The sequence below is a fragment of the Babylonia areolata genome, chromosome 8 (genome assembly GCF_041734735.1).
Source record: "Babylonia areolata isolate BAREFJ2019XMU chromosome 8, ASM4173473v1, whole genome shotgun sequence".
Taxonomy (NCBI): domain Eukaryota; kingdom Metazoa; phylum Mollusca; class Gastropoda; order Neogastropoda; family Buccinidae; genus Babylonia; species Babylonia areolata.
In genome coordinates this window covers 39131240-39149135 of record NC_134883.1, presented here as the reverse complement: position 1 = coordinate 39149135, position 17896 = coordinate 39131240, and the positions used below count along the sequence as shown (strand labels likewise).

The 17896-nt window shown below is 41.9% G+C and overlaps 1 protein-coding gene across 2 annotated transcripts; it reads left to right on the top strand.

Annotated features, from left to right (window-relative positions):
* Window positions 1-4029: 4029 nt before the first annotated feature.
* On the top strand, window positions 4030-13607 carry LOC143285175 (uncharacterized). Of its 2 annotated transcripts, none has more exons than XM_076592407.1 (3): window positions 4030-4141; window positions 5536-5671; window positions 12362-13607. In XM_076592407.1, exons 1-3 carry the CDS (start codon window positions 4126-4128, stop codon window positions 13044-13046), a joined length of 837 nt encoding a protein of 278 aa, XP_076448522.1. In that variant the 5' UTR covers window positions 4030-4125; the 3' UTR covers window positions 13047-13607. The 2 variants fall into 2 exon arrangements, with proteins under 2 accessions (XP_076448522.1, XP_076448521.1); XM_076592406.1 differs by having other exon boundaries at window positions 12359-13607.
* Window positions 13608-17896: the final 4289 nt, after the last annotated feature.

Genomic DNA, 17896 nt, shown 5'->3' with positions numbered 1-17896 from the left:
CAGGCGAAGGTCTGGCATCTGCTCTTTTATATACCATCTTCTCTTCACAGCAGATGTGGTGTAGCGCATATTGATCAGTCCGCACTCTTTAACATTGAAACTAAATCTGAAAGTAGGAAAGCCTTTGCCACATCCTAAACTGGTCAACAGACAACGAGCAGCAGAAACTGTCCTGTAATCTGAGCACACACCACAACCAAGGCAGTCACCTCATGCTTTTCAGCATGGAAGAGGACGTTGGCAGAATGGTCAATACGCTCATCTGCCAATACAGTAGTGTTGGAGAGGGTCTCCGTTATCCCAGGTTTGACTGGAAAATCAAACAAAGCGTGTGGTCATTCGGATGAGACGATAAACCGAAGTCCCGAGTGCAGCACGCACTACGGCAACTAAATGGTTGTCCTGTGGTAAAATTATACAGAAGTCCACTCTGGTACACAAATTCATAGCATGCACCTAAGGTCTGACTAAGCGCGTTGGGTTATGCTGCTTGTCAGGCATATGCCTAGCAGTGTGGTGATGTGTTTATGACAGTGACGCTTCCTTGAGAAACTAAAACTTTTCAGCATCAGTCTCTCGAGCTGGGTTCCACTAGCGATCTTTCGGATGAGACGGTAAACCACGGAGGACCCGTGTGCAGTATGCACTTAGAGCACGTTCAAGATCCCACTGCAACAAAAAGAGTTGTCCCTGACAACAGTCTGAAAAAGTCCACTTTGATAGTTTTAATACATCTACAGACCAAAGAAAAAAAAAGAGAAAAAATATTGGTAGCGCAGCACTACAATAGCAATACAATGCAATACAAAACAATAGCAACGGTATGTTTGCTATACAATACAATAGCAATGGTATGTTTGCTATACAATACAACAGCAACGGTATGTTTGCTTGGGGTCAAGAATTTTCCCAAGTCTACGCTGATTCCAAAGACCATGAAAGACTTCTCAAGCAAAATTACCGCTGCAAGATAGGGCTCATGCAACCCCATGCTGCTCTTTTGTTTGAGTGACGCGATACAGTCGGTCGGTGCCGTTCACTGCACGCTCCACTTTCCCTTGCTACCATTGGCTGCATTGCCGGTATCTCGCGCAGAAAATATAATAGCACGTCGTCGACATGATATTGCACGCCATGGCACTGACATCACACACGCGTGCACAAACACGCACGCACTCACAACACACGCATGTACGTGTGTACGCAACTCACAACACACATGCGCTTGCACGCATGTACGTGTGTACGCATGCATTCACACAGACATGCACATACACATGCAATATAAACACGGACACACATACACGCAGTGAGAAAGAGTCTTACTTTTCACTTGATCAGATTCAGTGGTTGAGTTAGATCCTCACTCCACCCAGGTGTTGATTCCTGACTTCGGTTGGGAAAGGTCAAAAAAGCTGAAGGAGAGAATGGGCCCCGCCTTCCTATGTCGAGCCCTAGACTCAGCGGGTATGAATTCGCTGCCCCCGTTGATTGTGAAAGGATATGGGACCTTTAACTTTTAATTATTCATTAGTCCAGTCGATCTGCTTGTTTTGCAAGGCTCTTTCTTCACACGATTTATTTTAGTGCATTGTGTCATTTCCTTCTCCATGTCAGAGTAGTCCTACCCTGAGAGAGACGCACACACAAAGAGAGAGAGAGAGAGAGAGAGATACTGCACAGAGAGAGAGAGAGAGATACTACACACACAAACACACACACAGAGCAGACTTTTCAGAGAATGTCACAGCAAAAGAATCGACATTGATCAGGTAATTTGATCAGAGCCGTGGCAGCAGCAGAACCCCGGGGCTTGAACAGTGCTGACAGCAGTAACCTGATCTGCCTGCGTCCCAGTGCAGCTGACACACCCCGCATCCACACACACGTACACGCTATCATGTGTCACTCCTCAAAGAACCAGTCACCGGCTCTTGCTCTGTTCATCAAATCAAAGCAAGATTTTTTACCCGAGTGTGAGGATCGGGTGGTGGTGATAAGGACATCCAACTAAGTCAAAGATCGAAAGCGAAAACCTGAAAAAAAGGTTTGTGATTGTAAAGAAACCCCGAAGACAAATTTTAAAATTAAGTGTCAAAGACTGTAAGAAAACGTAGTGGGGTGTTTAGAAATCAAACATATTAGCGTCAACATCAAAGCTGTTCTGACGAGGTATATGACTGTCAGATATCAAATGATGTTCAAATACGGTTGTTACGTGGTGGGTGAACATCAGCTCCCATAACAGCGCACAAACTTATAGCCATGTTGATAAACTCTTTTCGTCAGCGTGTACAACACAAAGTCACAACCCCATGATTTATTACATCATTGGTCTTCAGGATACCTTTCAAAAAGAACTGAGTAATTATATTGTATGAAAGAACGCTAACGGGGAAAACAGGTCATCCTTACCTTTCAGTTGACCAGACATGCCAAGACTCGGGAAAAACACTGTTGACAGAAGTAAGAGAGTGTCAACGCGACGGAGGTGCATGAATGTTTGACAACGTTAGGATGACCAACACCTGAAACTCCACAAGCATACACAACGTTGATGAACGCTGAATGGAGTCAACAAATGATTCATATTCTCATTTATCTGACTCGCAATTCTAGAATTTCTCGGGGCCAATTATCTTAACCATCATGAAACAAACAAAACAGGGGACAACTGGCACGAACGGTACAGTGGCCCGGTGTCAAAATCTGCGCCGGAGTCGCGCGACACTTTTGACCTTTCGTTTGTTTATGATTTGGAAAAAAATCAATACAAACGAGCGAACAAGGAAGATAACTCCAAGACCCTCTACTCTTTTAAGGCAGGAGGAAATCGTTTAAACAAATCCATTCTTTCTGTGTTTGATCGTCTTTATGTGTTATGCCCTAGGGGTGAATCGTGTCACTGCTTTGTACTGTTCTGTGTGGTGCCTCATTACTTGCCTGTTTTTGTTCCCAGCTCAGTACCGTACTTTGAATGTTCTCTCTCTGCTATCAGTGTTTTCCATTGAGAAGAACTGATAAAAAAGTGAAAACATCCTTGACAAACAGTTTCAGATCCAAGGAATCATCAAATGTATGGACTGGTCCATATTTGCACACCAAACACCAAAACTGCTTAAAAACAAACACAAACAAATGATAAGAAAACCCATTCCGACGGAAAATTAAATTCTAACTTTCCTTGTGAGAGTGCTTCTTGTGTGTGTGTGTGTGTGTGTGTGTGTGTTGGGGAAAATCTGCAAATAGATAAGGGAAGCCACTGATGATAAAAACTTGTTTTGAACGAGGGTGAACATTAAGTGACTCTATCAACATCGCCACCATTCTTTTCTTTCTTTCTTCGTCATCAGAATTACTGATACTACTACAACTACTTAAAAAGTATACAGACCTTCATGATATATGTTGCATGATAGTCGTATCAGCCCGGTGGAGCTCCAGGAGAAACTGTGGGAACCGGCGGCGGGGTCCCTACGACGGACCACGGACTTCGCTGTACTGACCGGACTGAAAATCTAGCGTGGGTGGGGAACGCGGAAGAAGAAGTATTAGACTATGACCACCAGTACAGCAGAGTGTGCAACTGTTGTCCTGACTATCTGGGCTAGAATTTGATTATAGTGAAGAATACCTTGCCCAAGTTACATCCCCACTCAAGGGACCAAGAGGGCTTTAGGACAGTCGGCGTTGGGATGGTCCTCAAAGGCCATCAAGCCCCTAAAGCTGCAGTACTTAGAGACAGTGAATCTTGCCTTCTAGTTTGAGAGTCATAGTCCCTCACAAAAGACTAAGCTGTAGATGAATTCCAGTTGCAGTAACCATTGATCATAGCTCTCACTTTGCTGTTGGCCCACCTGTGAACTTACGCTCGTCTCTGATATTAGCCGACACAAACAGCTGTGAGATAAAACCAACCTGATAATAAATCCGGTTACTGCGCGTGAAACGTCAAGAATTCCGCGACCCGCTGACTGGCTTGAAAACAGAGGAAATAAAACAAAAGCCCAGAGCGCCACGTCAGCTGCTCCTTGTCTCCCGTTTTAGGTTGCACTCAGCACGCTCTCTGTCACAGTTACACTTCTTCCTCTCGGGTCCGGGCGGGTTTCTGGCTGTGGGAAATGAATGGGGCAGTTTCAAGGTAAGTGTACGGCTGTTTGCCTTTTTCTGTTTGGCTGTCTGTCTGTCTGTTTGCTGTTTGTGAGTCGATGGGTCAGTCTGTTCGTCAATCTCTGTGTCTGTCTCTGTCGCTATGTTGTCTGTGATGTTGTTTGGTTTGGTTTGGAAGGATGGTATCAAAAGGCGTAACCACTTTAATCCTGATCATGCGTTCATAATCATTCGCATTTTCTGTCTGTCTGCCTGTCTGTCTGTCTGTCTGTATTCTATTTGTATGTCTGTCTCTCTTTATTGTCTATGTGTCTGTTTGTCTTCTTAGCCTGCCTTTCTTTTTCTTTGTCCATCTGCCAGTGTGTCGCTCTGTCTAACTGTTTCTCTGTCTCTCTCTGTGTCTGTCTATCTCTTAAAAGGTTAGAGATCTTTACAAACAATGCCCAAAGCATACTGTAGACTGACGTCTTCAAAGTTGAGTAGACTGATGCTTTCCGCTTCATAGTTTATAAAGATGGGAAATGTCTGTTAGATTTTTCTTGCCGAACACAAAAGCAGACGCAGCTCATGTTGTATGCAAAATTGCGACACCAAAGTTAAAGGATGATCCCTCATACACGTTTCTCAAACAGGAAAATAGGAGTGTATGTGGGATTAGATATTGCATGCACGTTGGTTTCTAATGAAGTTTGTCCATCTTGTAAAATCGAAACAATGAACTTCATTGTCTACTCAAGTGCACAGCATATGAAAATATCGGTTAAAAAAAAAGAACAGATAAGAATGCCCGTAAAAAGAACCTGCAATCGGCAACACCAGATTCATAGTATCGTATTCCTAATAAACATCGTGGAGTAAATATTCTTTCTAAAATGAATGAAAAGGTGGTTAAAGATTTGGCTAAATACACTCTGCAAGCATTGCAAATTAAGGAAAAGAAAACTGGTGTCAGTTATTTTTGGCAGTTCCTGTTAGATTATTTGTGTGCGTGTGTGTGTGTGTGTGTGTGTGTGTGTGTGTGTGTGTGTGTTCATGCCAATACATCTAAAATATTTTGATAATGATCCTCGTGTGTGTGCGTGTGTGTGTGTGTGTGTGTGTGTGTGTGTGTGTGTGTGTGTGTATGCACGCGCGCGCGTGCGTGCGTGTGTGTACGTTTGTGTGTGTGTATATGTTCGTGTGTGTTTAGTGTGTTTATGATCATGTGCGCACGCGTCGTTGCCGGGCTTGTGTGTGTGTGTGTGTGTGTGTGTGTGTGTGTGTGTGTGTGTGTGGTGTGTGTATGTGTGCTTATATACAAGCGTGTGTTTACGATTGGTGTGTGTGTGTTTGTGTGTGAAAAACGGACTGCATATAGATAAAAAGTATGTGTCTGTCAGTTCAGAGGTTGTAACACTGGGGTTTTTTTTTCTTTGGTCATGACAGTAGTGCATGTCTTCAGCTTGCTGGTTGCTATGGCGACTGTGACACCCTTACCTGCCTTCTGCCACAGTCTGCCCCGATTGGCTCATTCTACCAATATGCAAATGAGGCTATTTGACATTAATCATTTCAAAGAAAGGTTTGTGCTTTATTCATACGTATCTTAGTATATCTGTAATTGCCCTGGGGTAATATATTCGTGAGCCTGTGTGTATGTGTGTGTGTGTGTGTGTGTGTGTGTGTGAGAGAGAGAGAGAGAGAGAGAGAGAGAGAGAGTTTGAGTTCTGTTGTTGTTGATGTCTATAGTTGTATTTTTTATGTGAGGTCTTATATCTTATATTTGTCTTCTTCCTTTCGTGTGTGAATGATCAGTCCTTACACTTTCATTTGTAATTTCATTTGCCTTCGAAACATTATCTCAGTTTTTCTCTGGAGAGTCACTATGAAGCTCTACCAGAGACTGAAAAAAAAGATAGAAAAAGCAGAGAAAAACCATACCACTGTCCCAACGCCCCTGCCATATCCCCGCAAATATTGCACTAACTCACAGCTATATTTTGACGACATAATTTCAGTACAATACCACCGCACAAAATGGTAAACATCATAATGTCAAGGCGTATCCACTTTTAGCAAATTCTAGCATGTTTGTTTATTTGATTTTTTTTCTCTCCATTTTCCGACCTTTGTTGATTTATAAACTTCTCAACACACAAGTTTTATATTCATTCCATACAATGTTCTTGCATAATTCAAAATGCCATGATTACATTTTTTCACCATTAAAAAAGAACACTAACTTACATAGTCACTTTATTTACATAAGTCGTAACATGACAAAAACATAGGGTGTGACAACTCAATAAAGTTACTCAGCTATTCTCAGCCTGTATACTGATTAAGAAACAGTGCTAATCATCGTGTCAAACTGCATGTAAAACAGATAAATAAAAGAGTAAGTCATTAGAAAGAACAAAAAAATAATCGATTTCGTCGAAAATTACAGTCCTTTGCTTACCAGAAGCAAATGCCAACAATCAACTAACTCATATCTGTCTCTGTCCATCTAATTCATCATCAAAATCAGAATGTAATATGTTCAGCCTTTAAGACCGCGTCCCTCCCTCACACCATCCCTGTGTGTGTGTGTGTGTGTGTGTGTGTGTGTGTGTGTGTGTGTGTGTGTGTATACACATATGTATGTATGTATGTATGTATGTATGTATGTATGTATGTATGCATTGTGCTTTATATAAAGATTATGAGGCCTTTAGAAAAGATTCGGTACTTATATCAGACGTCTGCCATTCCTCTGCCTGTATGTGTCATATCTTTCTGGAAGGAAATGTGTATCTGTAAATACAGTCTTGCGATGCATCAATATACAAGATACAAGGTACAAGAATACTTCGTTACCTCTAAAGGAGAAATTGTTCATTTGTTCGCTGATTAAATAGGCAACAATTTAAAGAAGGGGGCATTTCATCCTTTGACCAACACGTTTTCAATACGTAACAAAAACATAGGTTCATAAACAAATATTCAACACCATTTAATCTCATACAATACTTCTTCTGTCCAGCTGTCTCGATTGTATAAATAACCTCTTTAAAAAGTACATAGAACTGAAACAGAACAAGGGAAGTTAACAGCTTATATATAAAGCAATAAAATACAACGCGCAGATTACTGGCAAAATACTTTACTACAACATCACATATACTTTAGACACCCCTTTATATACGCATGTGTCTCAATCATAAAATTCAAGACCCTCAAGTAAAAATACTCAGATATACTGAAGTAGGTAATCACATACAACTAAGCCATGCATTTATATTCACACATGTCTTAGACATAAAATACGGCATACAAAAGTATAACATCCGGTACACAATCCAGTGAGTGCATTTGTATGAAATTACTGGCATTAACCGTATCTCTCTCTGAACTGTCCATACATCTAAATGCAGGAAGACTTAATTCTGCAACACTTTGCATGAAAATAGGACAAAAAATGAGACAAACAAGACAAAAGAGACGAGACAAAACATACATACAACAAATAGGAAACAGACTCCGAATATATCCACTGTCTCAGAATCGGTCTTCGTTATTTTGGAAAAAGTTGAAGCAGACTGAACACGTTTTGTATGGCATTTTACAAACCAGTCCACACACTGCACAACCCAGACTAAAGTTTGTCCCTCTATGTGTGTACTGACTGTGTATACTTTAGTATGTTGCATTTTATGTCTCAGATAGTGAGTATAAATGCAAGTCCTATTTGTATGCGATTTTCTGATGTTTTAACTTCAGAGTGCCTCTTTTTCTTCTTCTTTTTTGCATCCACGTGTATGTAAAGACAAATCTAATATTATTTGATCGAGCATTTTGTTAATGATGTGCGCATTTTCATTTATTTGATTTTATATATTGTCTGTTTACTTCCTAATATTTTCTTTTTGGTTTTTTTATTTCATTTTATTGTTTTTAATTGGGTATTCATACAGCCTAGATGGGCAAAAAATGTATTATATGAGCTCGAACTATGTTAGATAGATAGGCATCTATCAGTCTCTGGAGTGTATGGAGTCGTGCTGTGGGTGATGATTGATACAGCGTCAGGTGTGGGTAGAGAGACCAACACAGGAGTGACAGTCCCTCCCACACAGCGTACAGGTGAAGACTGACACTGGTCTGTCTGTCGGACTTTCGGTCTTTCTCCTCAGACTTCCAGCCTCAGAACGCTGGGCACGCATCTCTTCGAAGATGGAGAGGCCTTTCTGCATCGTCTGCCCCCCCCCCCTCCCCACATCCCCCTCGCGATCCCCCTCCCTCCCGCCCCCTCCCTTCCCCCTCTCTGTTTGAAATAAGTGGACATCTGATATTATAATAATAAATTATAATAATAATTATATTTATATAGCGCTGAATTTAGTGCAGAGATAAATCAAAGCGCTTTCACACCAGTTATTCACACGCACGCATAACTCTAAAACTGAAGAAACTAAAGACAAAGAAGAGGCAGGGAAGGGAGACTGTCTTGGGAAGAGGTGGCTTTTAAGGCCAAACTTGAAAGAGCTGAGTGCGGAGACCTGACGAAGCGGAAGAGGAAGTTCATTCCAATTGCAAGGTCCAGAGACAGAAAAAGAACGGCGGCCAACAGTCGAGTGTTTGAATCTGGGTATACGTAAACAGAGTGGATCCGAAGCCGATCGTAGAGAGCGAGATGGAGTGCAGAAGTGAAGGCAGCCACAAAGATAAGAAGGGGCAGATTTGTGAATACATTTATAACATTGAGTGCTGACCTTGTATTTTATTCTGTGTGAGACAGGGAGCCAATGGAGATGTTGCAAAAGAGGAGTGATGTGCTCAGATCTTTTCTTTCTGAGGACGAGTCGGGCAGCAGAGTTTTGTATGCGCTGAAGGAACTGAATGGATGAAGCAGGCAAACCAGACAATAGAGAGTTACAGTAGTCAAGTCGAGAAAGAATGGGAGAAACGACAAGTCTAGATGTTGCGTCGGTGGACAAATATTTCCTATTGGAACTGATGTGCCGCAATTGACAGTAGCAGGATTGACATGTCTGACTGATGCATGGACAGTGTGTTGTCAAGGACAAGGCCGAGGTTCCTGAATGAACTGGAAAGAGGGATGGATGTACTGCCAAGTTTGATTGTGTCCGTTGTGATGGAAGACAGTTTTTGTTTAGTTCCTATGATCATTGCTTTATTTTTGTCCGCGTTCAATTCTAACTTATTTAGAGTCATCCAGTTTTGAATGTCCAGGAAGCAGTTGGGTGTTTCTTGTAAGAGCGACAACAAATTTTCAGGGGTATCACTCTTCTGGAGTTGAGTGTCATCAGCATAAGAATGATGATTGATATTATGGCGGTTGATAATTTCAGCGAGAGGAGCAGTGTACAGTGTGAAGAGCACTGGGCCTAAAACAGATCCCTGTGGGACTCCATGTTCGATTTTAACAGCTTCAGACGGGAAATTATCAACAATGACAGACTGGAATCGATCAGTGAGATAAGATTTGAACCAGTTATCAGTTAATAAAATACCTATACAGTTCAGAATCTATTATGAAGGCCTCTTATTTACCATAATGTGTGTGTGCATATATATATATATATATATTAAAGAGTACTGCTTTTGATACCCATTCATTTCCATTGGATGATATCCTCAAAACTAAGCAGATAGCATTCTGAATCTGATGATTGATTCCTTGAGCATTAACTGAGATAAACACAGAGAGACTGAAGGAGGGTGGGTGTGGAGAGAGGCAGATTAGGTCAGTTGATTTTTATTTATATTGGCATTAAGGGGAGTGAAACTGAATCGTACTTCTGATAAACAAGGGGCGGTAATTTCCAACCCATTTCATTACTTTTTTGTTGTTTAATCTTTTTTTCCCTTTTTTTCTGCTTCACATGCAGTTTGACACTATGTTAAACATTTTTGTTTATCAGTTTACACGATGAGAGCAGCTGAGTAATGTTATTGATGTGTCACACTTTGGGCTTTTGTCAAGTGACGTTTTATGCAAGTGCCTAAATACGTAATTTAGGGGGTTTTAATGGTAAAAAAACAACAAAAATGGTTGTTGCATATTGAAACATTGAAAACATTGTATGAAATGAATATAGGGCTTATGCATTAATGATAAATTAGTAAACATAGGGAAAATCAAAAGAAATGAAATAAATCAAACATACTAAAAATTAACAGGCGTTACACATTGACACTATGATATTCATAGTTTGGTTGGGTGGCAATATACTGGCAAAAGGTTGCCAAAATTTATCTTTCAGTTAGGGCGATATCTGCGGGGATCACACCCAATAATTCAAACCCTCCGTTCTTTGGAGGAAAAAGTGTTGTCTGTCTTCCTTTTCTCTCTCTCTCTCTCTCTCTCTCTCTCTCAACGTCTGGAGTAGTTTAGGTCAGTGGAGGGTTGTGGGGCGGCAGAGAAGGTAGGGCGGGGGAGGGTCAGAGGAGCAGAGGAACAACTGGTAGTGGGATGGAGAGCAGGAGGGGCTACATGAGGGAGAACAGGGAAAGATTATTGGGGGAGGGAGAGGGGGGATAACACTGATCTACATTCCGTAGGTGTGAACCCCACCCCCTTGCTTCCTTCTCCCTAAGTTATTTTTGGTTGGTTTCCCCAAAGTCCAGGTTCTCCATATCCATCTTTCCCCAGGTATATGTCAGTGATCAAAACAGGTGAATATTGCATAAGAAAGTACTCTTGATGCAAAAGTGTTTATGTAACCCAAGGTGCACACTTTTGGGTCGTGGTTAGTAAGTATACTGGTCAGTGAATAGTCACAGCAGGTCGAGAAGTCTTAATATCGCATGAACATGATAAAATACCACATTCTGATCATTTTGGTGCAGCGGTCAGTTGTGGTCAGCAGTGGTCAGTAATCGTCAGTGATGGTCATCCATGGTTAATGAATGGGGCAAGTCCTGTTAAGAAATCCTAATACTGCATAGCCGTTACAAAATAACAAAATCTGAACAGTGACAATGGTCAGCAGTGGTACTGTGGCCGTCAAAACCCTGCCAGTTGTCAGAATAATGCACAAACGTGACAGAACAATGCAATCTGAACACTTTTCGGTTGTCAGCACGTGTGTGTTCAGATTCAAGAGGAAGGTGGCATAATAGTTAAGACGCTGATCTGACAATACTGTGTGCGTGAGGGTGTGGGTTCGAATCCCCGCCTCGTTTTTCTCCCAGGTTTGACCGGAAAATCAAACTGAGCGTCTAGTTATTTGGATGAGACTATGCACCGGGGAGGCCCCGTGTGCAGCACGCTTTTGGAGCACTGAAAAATAATACAATGCTCTGGCACATTTATTTAGACGAAATCGGCTGTGATAGGTATGCAAATGTATATGCATGCACTCAAGATCTGACCAAAGGTGTTGGGTTATGCTGCTGGTCAAGCATCTGCTTAGCGTATATTGATTTGTCCATACGTAGTGATGCCTCTTTGAGAAACTAAACCTGAAACCGTCAGCATGGGTAAGTATTGGGCAGTAATGGTCAGCAGCAGTCAGCAGTGCTCAGTTGATTTAATGGTAAAATCCTGTTACAGGACTAAATACTTCATAATCGTCACAGACTAATGCAATATGAACACAGTGATCAGCAACAGTCAGGTATCAGCCAAAACCCGCCAGTACATCACAACACTGCACATGGACGACAACACAACGCAATCTGGACACTTTGGGGGTAATGGTCAGCAGTGGTCAGCCATGGTCACACAGTAGTGGACAGTAGTGAAAACCTGCCAAGGCACATACGTGTCAAAATATGCATGGAATGTATCAAAATATAAGATACAAGCAGAAACTTCCCCGGGGGACGCTTTGAGACAAATTTTCAGACAGGCAGGGGATTGAAACAGCATGTGGGGACATCCCAGAATGTACCTCAGGGGACTATTTAGGACACTGACTAGTCCCATGGGGAACAATTTAGGACACTGATGCATCACGTGTCAGTGTCCTAAGTCGTCCCACAGGGGACTTACGGAAGGGGCGTGGGCGATTTGGGACGTTACTCCGGCTACAACAAAAGACAACACAACACAACACAGCACAGCACACCACCACACAACACAGAACAACACAACACAACACAGCACACTAAATCCTCATGCAGTGCAGCACAACTCCGCACAACACAGCACACCACAGCTACATGTAAAACAACAGAATCCTTTATGATCACAGCTGTGTTTTTTTTAGTTATTATTTTTATATTATTATTATTATTATCTGCCTCTCTTTCTTCCCAGCAGCATTCCATCACAGACCAAACACGTGCTGCCGGCCCCAGCAGACACGGAGGAAGGCACGAAGACCTTGCTGTCCAAGCTGTCCCTTGCCTTGCTGACAGACCTCCTGACGATGCACGCTCTGCTGAAGACCCACTCCAGAACACGTCATCATGCCAACCCACGTGCCCTCAAACGCTCCAGCCAGCCCCCCAGTGCTTTAGAAATCGATTCCCGCATTGCAGCTTTCCGCAAGTTCTACTACAGAACCAACCACACGATATTGAAGAACCAGGGAACAAGCGGTCGGTCGGAACACGGCGATGGATCACGCAGGGAAAGGAACCGTCACGTTGTTCTAGGAGTTCGTGCCAGTAAGATTCCGTGGTTCACCAAGCAGCCTGTTCCGGTCGTGTGTTGCGGTGGTGCCGCGAAGAACGGAAACGTAAGAAAATCCAAGGTGGGAACTCCGGCCAAGTTCAAACCTTTCTCAAGGCGTGGCGTCTCCGGTGTAGTGGCTGTGATGTTGCGGCACCCCTCAGCAGCAGCATCAGTGGCGGGACGTGTGCCGGAGTCACGGACACAGGGACAGCTGCTGGCTGAGCGGCACACTGACAGAGGGCAAAACAGTGGACGTCGCCGGGGACGGAGACAACACAGAGAACATCACGGGCATAGTTTGCCGATACACTTGATGATGATGAGGTAACACAGTGTACTTCACATTGTTTAATGCAGCTGATGATGATGAGGTAACACAGTGTACTTCACATTGTTTAATGCAGCTGATGATGATGAGGTAACACAGTGTACTTCACATTGTTTAATGCAGCTGATGATGATGAGGTAACACAGTGTACTTCACATTGTTTAATGCAGCTGATGATGATGAGGTAATACAGTGTACTTCACATTGTTTAATGCAGCTGATGATGAGGAGGTAATACAGTGTACTTCACATTGTTTAATGCAGTTGATGATGATGAGGTAATACAGTGTACTTCACATTGTTTAATGCAGCTGATGATGATGAGGTAATACAGTGTACTTCACATTGTTTAATGCAGCTGATGATGATGAGGTAATACAGTGTACTTCACATTGTTTAATGCAGCTGATGATGAGGAGGTAACACAGTGTACTTCACATTGTTTAATGCAGTTGATGATGAGGAGGTAACACAGTATACTTCACATTGTTTAATGCAGCTGATGATGAGGAGGTAACACAGTGTACTTCACTGGACATCGCGGGCATCCGTCAGCGCCGTGGTTCAGCTGCAGTGTTTCATCCTGGATGACGGTGAGGGCGGGGACGTGGGGAGAGGGGTGGATGGAAATGTAGATGGAAGCGGGGAGGGGGTGGGGGCGGGGGAGCGGGGCTTTGGGAAGGGGCGGGAGGTGGGGGGGGGCGCGGGGGGGGGGGGGGGGGGGGGGGGGGGGGGCAGGGGGGTAGTGGAAGTGGGTGTGTGACTGCTTCTGAGAAAGAACACGAAGATTTCTCCCAGTCTCACTTAGAAGTTCAAGGTCCCAAAGCCTTATACGGCCATAGGGGCAGTGAATTCATGTCCACTGTGTCTAGGGCTGGACATGGGAAGGCGGGGCCCATTCCTCTCCTGATGCCGTTTTAACCTACAGAATCTTCACAATGATGAAGGCGGTAGAGAAGAAGAACCTTGCGTTTCCGAAGTCAGCTTCCAACCCACACCTGGGTGGAGTGGTAAAAATCGGAGTGAAGTGCCATTACCAAAGGACACAACACCATGCCGAAACGGGGCCTCGAACCCTGATCACTGGTGAACACAGTGCCCAGCTGACTTTAACACGGCACCTTCAGTTCAAGCGGTGTCACGTGCTGTGGATACAATGCGTTTTCTTGTGTCACTTCCATTGTAGTGAATTAATTTAAGTAATAATGTGAAGAATAGTGCATTCATACTGACTGACAACTTAAAAATATATATCTTTGATTTAGCATTAAGTGTCAGTATTACATGTGGATGCAATTTTTGTTTATATTTATCATCGTTAAAATTCACACTGGTTGTGGTGTTTGTAGATTTGTTACAAAACAACTGTACAGCCTCTGTACGTTTGTCAAGAAAAAAACGTCATCAATTGTCATTTGGGTATTGACGTTGAACAGTGGTGGAGTTGGAGAGGTGGGAAAGATAACAGTTGTGTGTGTGTGTGTGTGTGTAATTGTAACGGACGCTTGAAGTAGCTGCGTGACATTAACTGGAATGCATTTCGTGAATTTTTTTTGTACATATGTTGATGTGACAACCGTGGTGTGTGTGGGGGAGGGGGGAGGGGGGTGGGGTGTGCGTGCGTGCGCGCTCGCGTGTGTACTACAATATATGGGTACATATACTTTAATATTTTTACAAAACAGTAAATGTGAGTGTTCGTATTGTATCTATCCTGAATTGATTTTTCCCGAAAAAAAGAAACCTTCCAAGAATGGTGGTACCCACATTCTGGCAAGCCACAAGTGCCTTAACTGCCCCTGCCAGGACCCAAGGGGCCTTGCTCAGTGTCAGCAGTGTTTAAATATAGTGCTTTCTTTGCTGTGGTAGGGTTTCCCGGAGTAACTATGGACTCCGTCAAACAGTTAAGGACCACTTCATAAAAGCAGGAATGTTTTCAATGTTCAAATCTCGTGTTTTCTTTGCTGTGTTAGGGTTTGCCGAAGTAACTTTAGAATCCATAAAAACAACAACAACAACAACAAAACAAACAAACAAAAAACCAAAAAACAACAACAAAAAACACCCACTTCAGGAATGTTTTCATGAAAGGCTAAAAAATACCGATGCATGATTTAAATTGTGCAAGGGAAATTTGGTCTGACTGGCTTCTCACTGGATACTCTAACGACTATTTCAGGCACACGCGCATCATGAACTGCTTAAAAACTGCGTTTGAAAAATCGATGTTTCAGCCAAAAATTCACAGAAGGTTATAAACGACAGCTGTTGGTTTTCCATTGTAAGAAATGGACAGTGCTGCTGCACGAAAGCACCTTGTGATGTGAGCAATGCTCATTACACTGGCTACACACCGCTGTTGCTGAACATTCATCATCCTTTCGCCATGTTATCAGTGAGTCCTGATGTGAACATAACCATGTAAGTGTCCACGTAGTCCTTGATTTTTAGAATAAAACCTTTGGCATTAGATTGTTGGTGTAACTGTCAAGGGCTCATGTGTATTTATCGCCAAAAAGCCCTAGAAATGTTGTGCGTGCATGGCACCGATAAGTTGTTCAATGTCTCTTGTGTTATTAAATGTGTTTTTTGTTCAACGTCAGCATGTTTTTAACGTCCATGATATGATATGATGAGATTTAGACAGGGCTTTTTTTTCTTTTCGCTCGACTTCTCACATCAGATTAAACATGTGCACCACAGTAATTCTTAATCTAGGAAATTACCAACTGCAATACTTTAATCAGCTTAATTAATGAAAATAGTAGAGCACAGGTAACAGAATCATATTTCATTCGCTCTGAAATGTGAGAACAGCGAACAAACATTTTCATGAAACAATGACCAGACTCGCGCAAACACATACAGTATCAATTTCAGTTTTAAGAATGTGCAAAAGCGTGCGGACTGATCTCCATATACACTGCACCGCATCTGCTCAGAAAAGCAGATGCCTGACCTACACATAGACCCTGGTCAGACCTTGAAAGGCTATAGAAATCAAACACATAAACCGGTTAGGTAAGTAAGTAAGAAGTAGGAAGACACATAAGATACTAAATAATATAAGAAGATATGTAAGATCCAAGCGTTTTAGAATATAAGTAACTGAAAGAAAGAAATAATACAAACGTACATTCTCAGTCACCCTGAAATCCCACCCACCCTCAACACACACACACACACACACACACACACACACACACACACACTGAAAACATTTCACCAGTCGAGGTATCCCGTACCATTACACCACAATGTATATTATAAAGGTGTGAGTTTGAAAATAAACATAATTGGGAAACACGATTTTGTGACAAAAGGCAGGATAGGATACACGTTAAGACATACAAAGGTAAGACAGGGCAAAGTACAGTTCGGTAAGATAAGATATATATGATAAAACATAACGCTGTTGACTGTAAACTCGTGTTTTCGTATATATATATATATATATATATATATATATATATATATATATATATATATATATATATATATTATACACGTTCATTATACATGTAATTTTGAAGGTTGTGTATATATGCATGGGTATGTAATGGATATTTTCGTGCAGATATAGGAATGTAAACATATATTTAACCATCACTGATGCAATCTTTATATTGAATCTAGTCATTGTTTTATTTCTAGTCCTCCATGTCCCCAAAGTGGTCTCAGATTTCATTCAAATCTTGAAATATGATATTCTCTGGCTGGTGTTAAATCCGTATTTGATGTATCCAGTGCTGGAATATCTTCAACTTGCAAGTCTCTGTGATCATGTGTGCGTCTCATAACGGTGTTTTGGCAAACCACAAGTGCCTTCGGTGCCATGCGTTATGTTTGGGTTCAATGTGTTCTCCATACAGGGATCTTAACCCTCTTGCATTCACTCTGGCCAATAGCCAAACTGTAGGAAGTTTTTACTGGGAAACGCGTGAATGCAAGAGGGTTAATGTGTACTCGTGTCCGTGTTCTGATAAGTACCTGATTCGCCGTTGTCTTGGGATATCTTAAAGTCACTGCTCAGTGTTTTCAGTGTACATAGATATGTTTTGTGCATCAATCTACAGTGTCGGGTGTTTAATAACAGGTGTATATCAATGTTATTACTCTCTTTTTTTCATCGCCGATAACTTTGTCTCGTTATTACCTTTGAATCATTGTTCAATATTTCAGGTACCTACAAAGATCTTCCTGCATGTGTCTTTACATTCTTGGAACTGAATTGTGTGTTTCAGATAACAGTTTTTTTTGTTTTTGGGTTGTTGTTTTTTATAGTCTTTAAGTCACTGTTACGAGTTTCAGGTAGAAACTTCTTTCATCTGCGTGTTTTTTATTTTTATTTTTTTAATTTATTTTTTTTTTATAGATTTGTGGGTTGTCTCTTGAATAACCGGCGCCTGTACCAACCATGACTGAATATAAACCATAATTGTATGTAAGTATACACTGGCTGTATATAAGCCTACTTGTGTGTTAGGAAACATTGGTGAAGGCAGGCAGTGCTCACGGGCCTTTCCTCTGCATCCACGAGTGGCATCCTCATGTCTCTCTCTATGGAGACATGCTCTAGAGGCGAGTAGTCAATGTTTGTTTTATCGAAATTTCAAAAGTGGATTTGGTAGAGAAAAATATATAAGTCAAATGCCTGATAATTACGCTATCAGCTTCTTCAGATTTCGAAGTAGTAATCATTAGCTGGAAATAAAAACAGGGAGACACAAAGGCATGCCACGTGGTTTACGGCTTTGTAAGGTTTGTAACATGTCTGTGATTGGGGATGAGTTTCATTGTCCCAATTATGATCAGTTACGAAATAGCTATGTTCCTAAAAAATATTTGTC

Bases quoted from the DNA above. Each gene is read 5' to 3' on its own strand.
- LOC143285175 (XM_076592406.1), top strand. The intron at 5,672-12,358 runs GTTTGTGCTTTA...CTTTCTTCCCAG, and splicing joins ATTAATCATTTCAAAGAAAG to CAGCATTCCATCACAGACCA.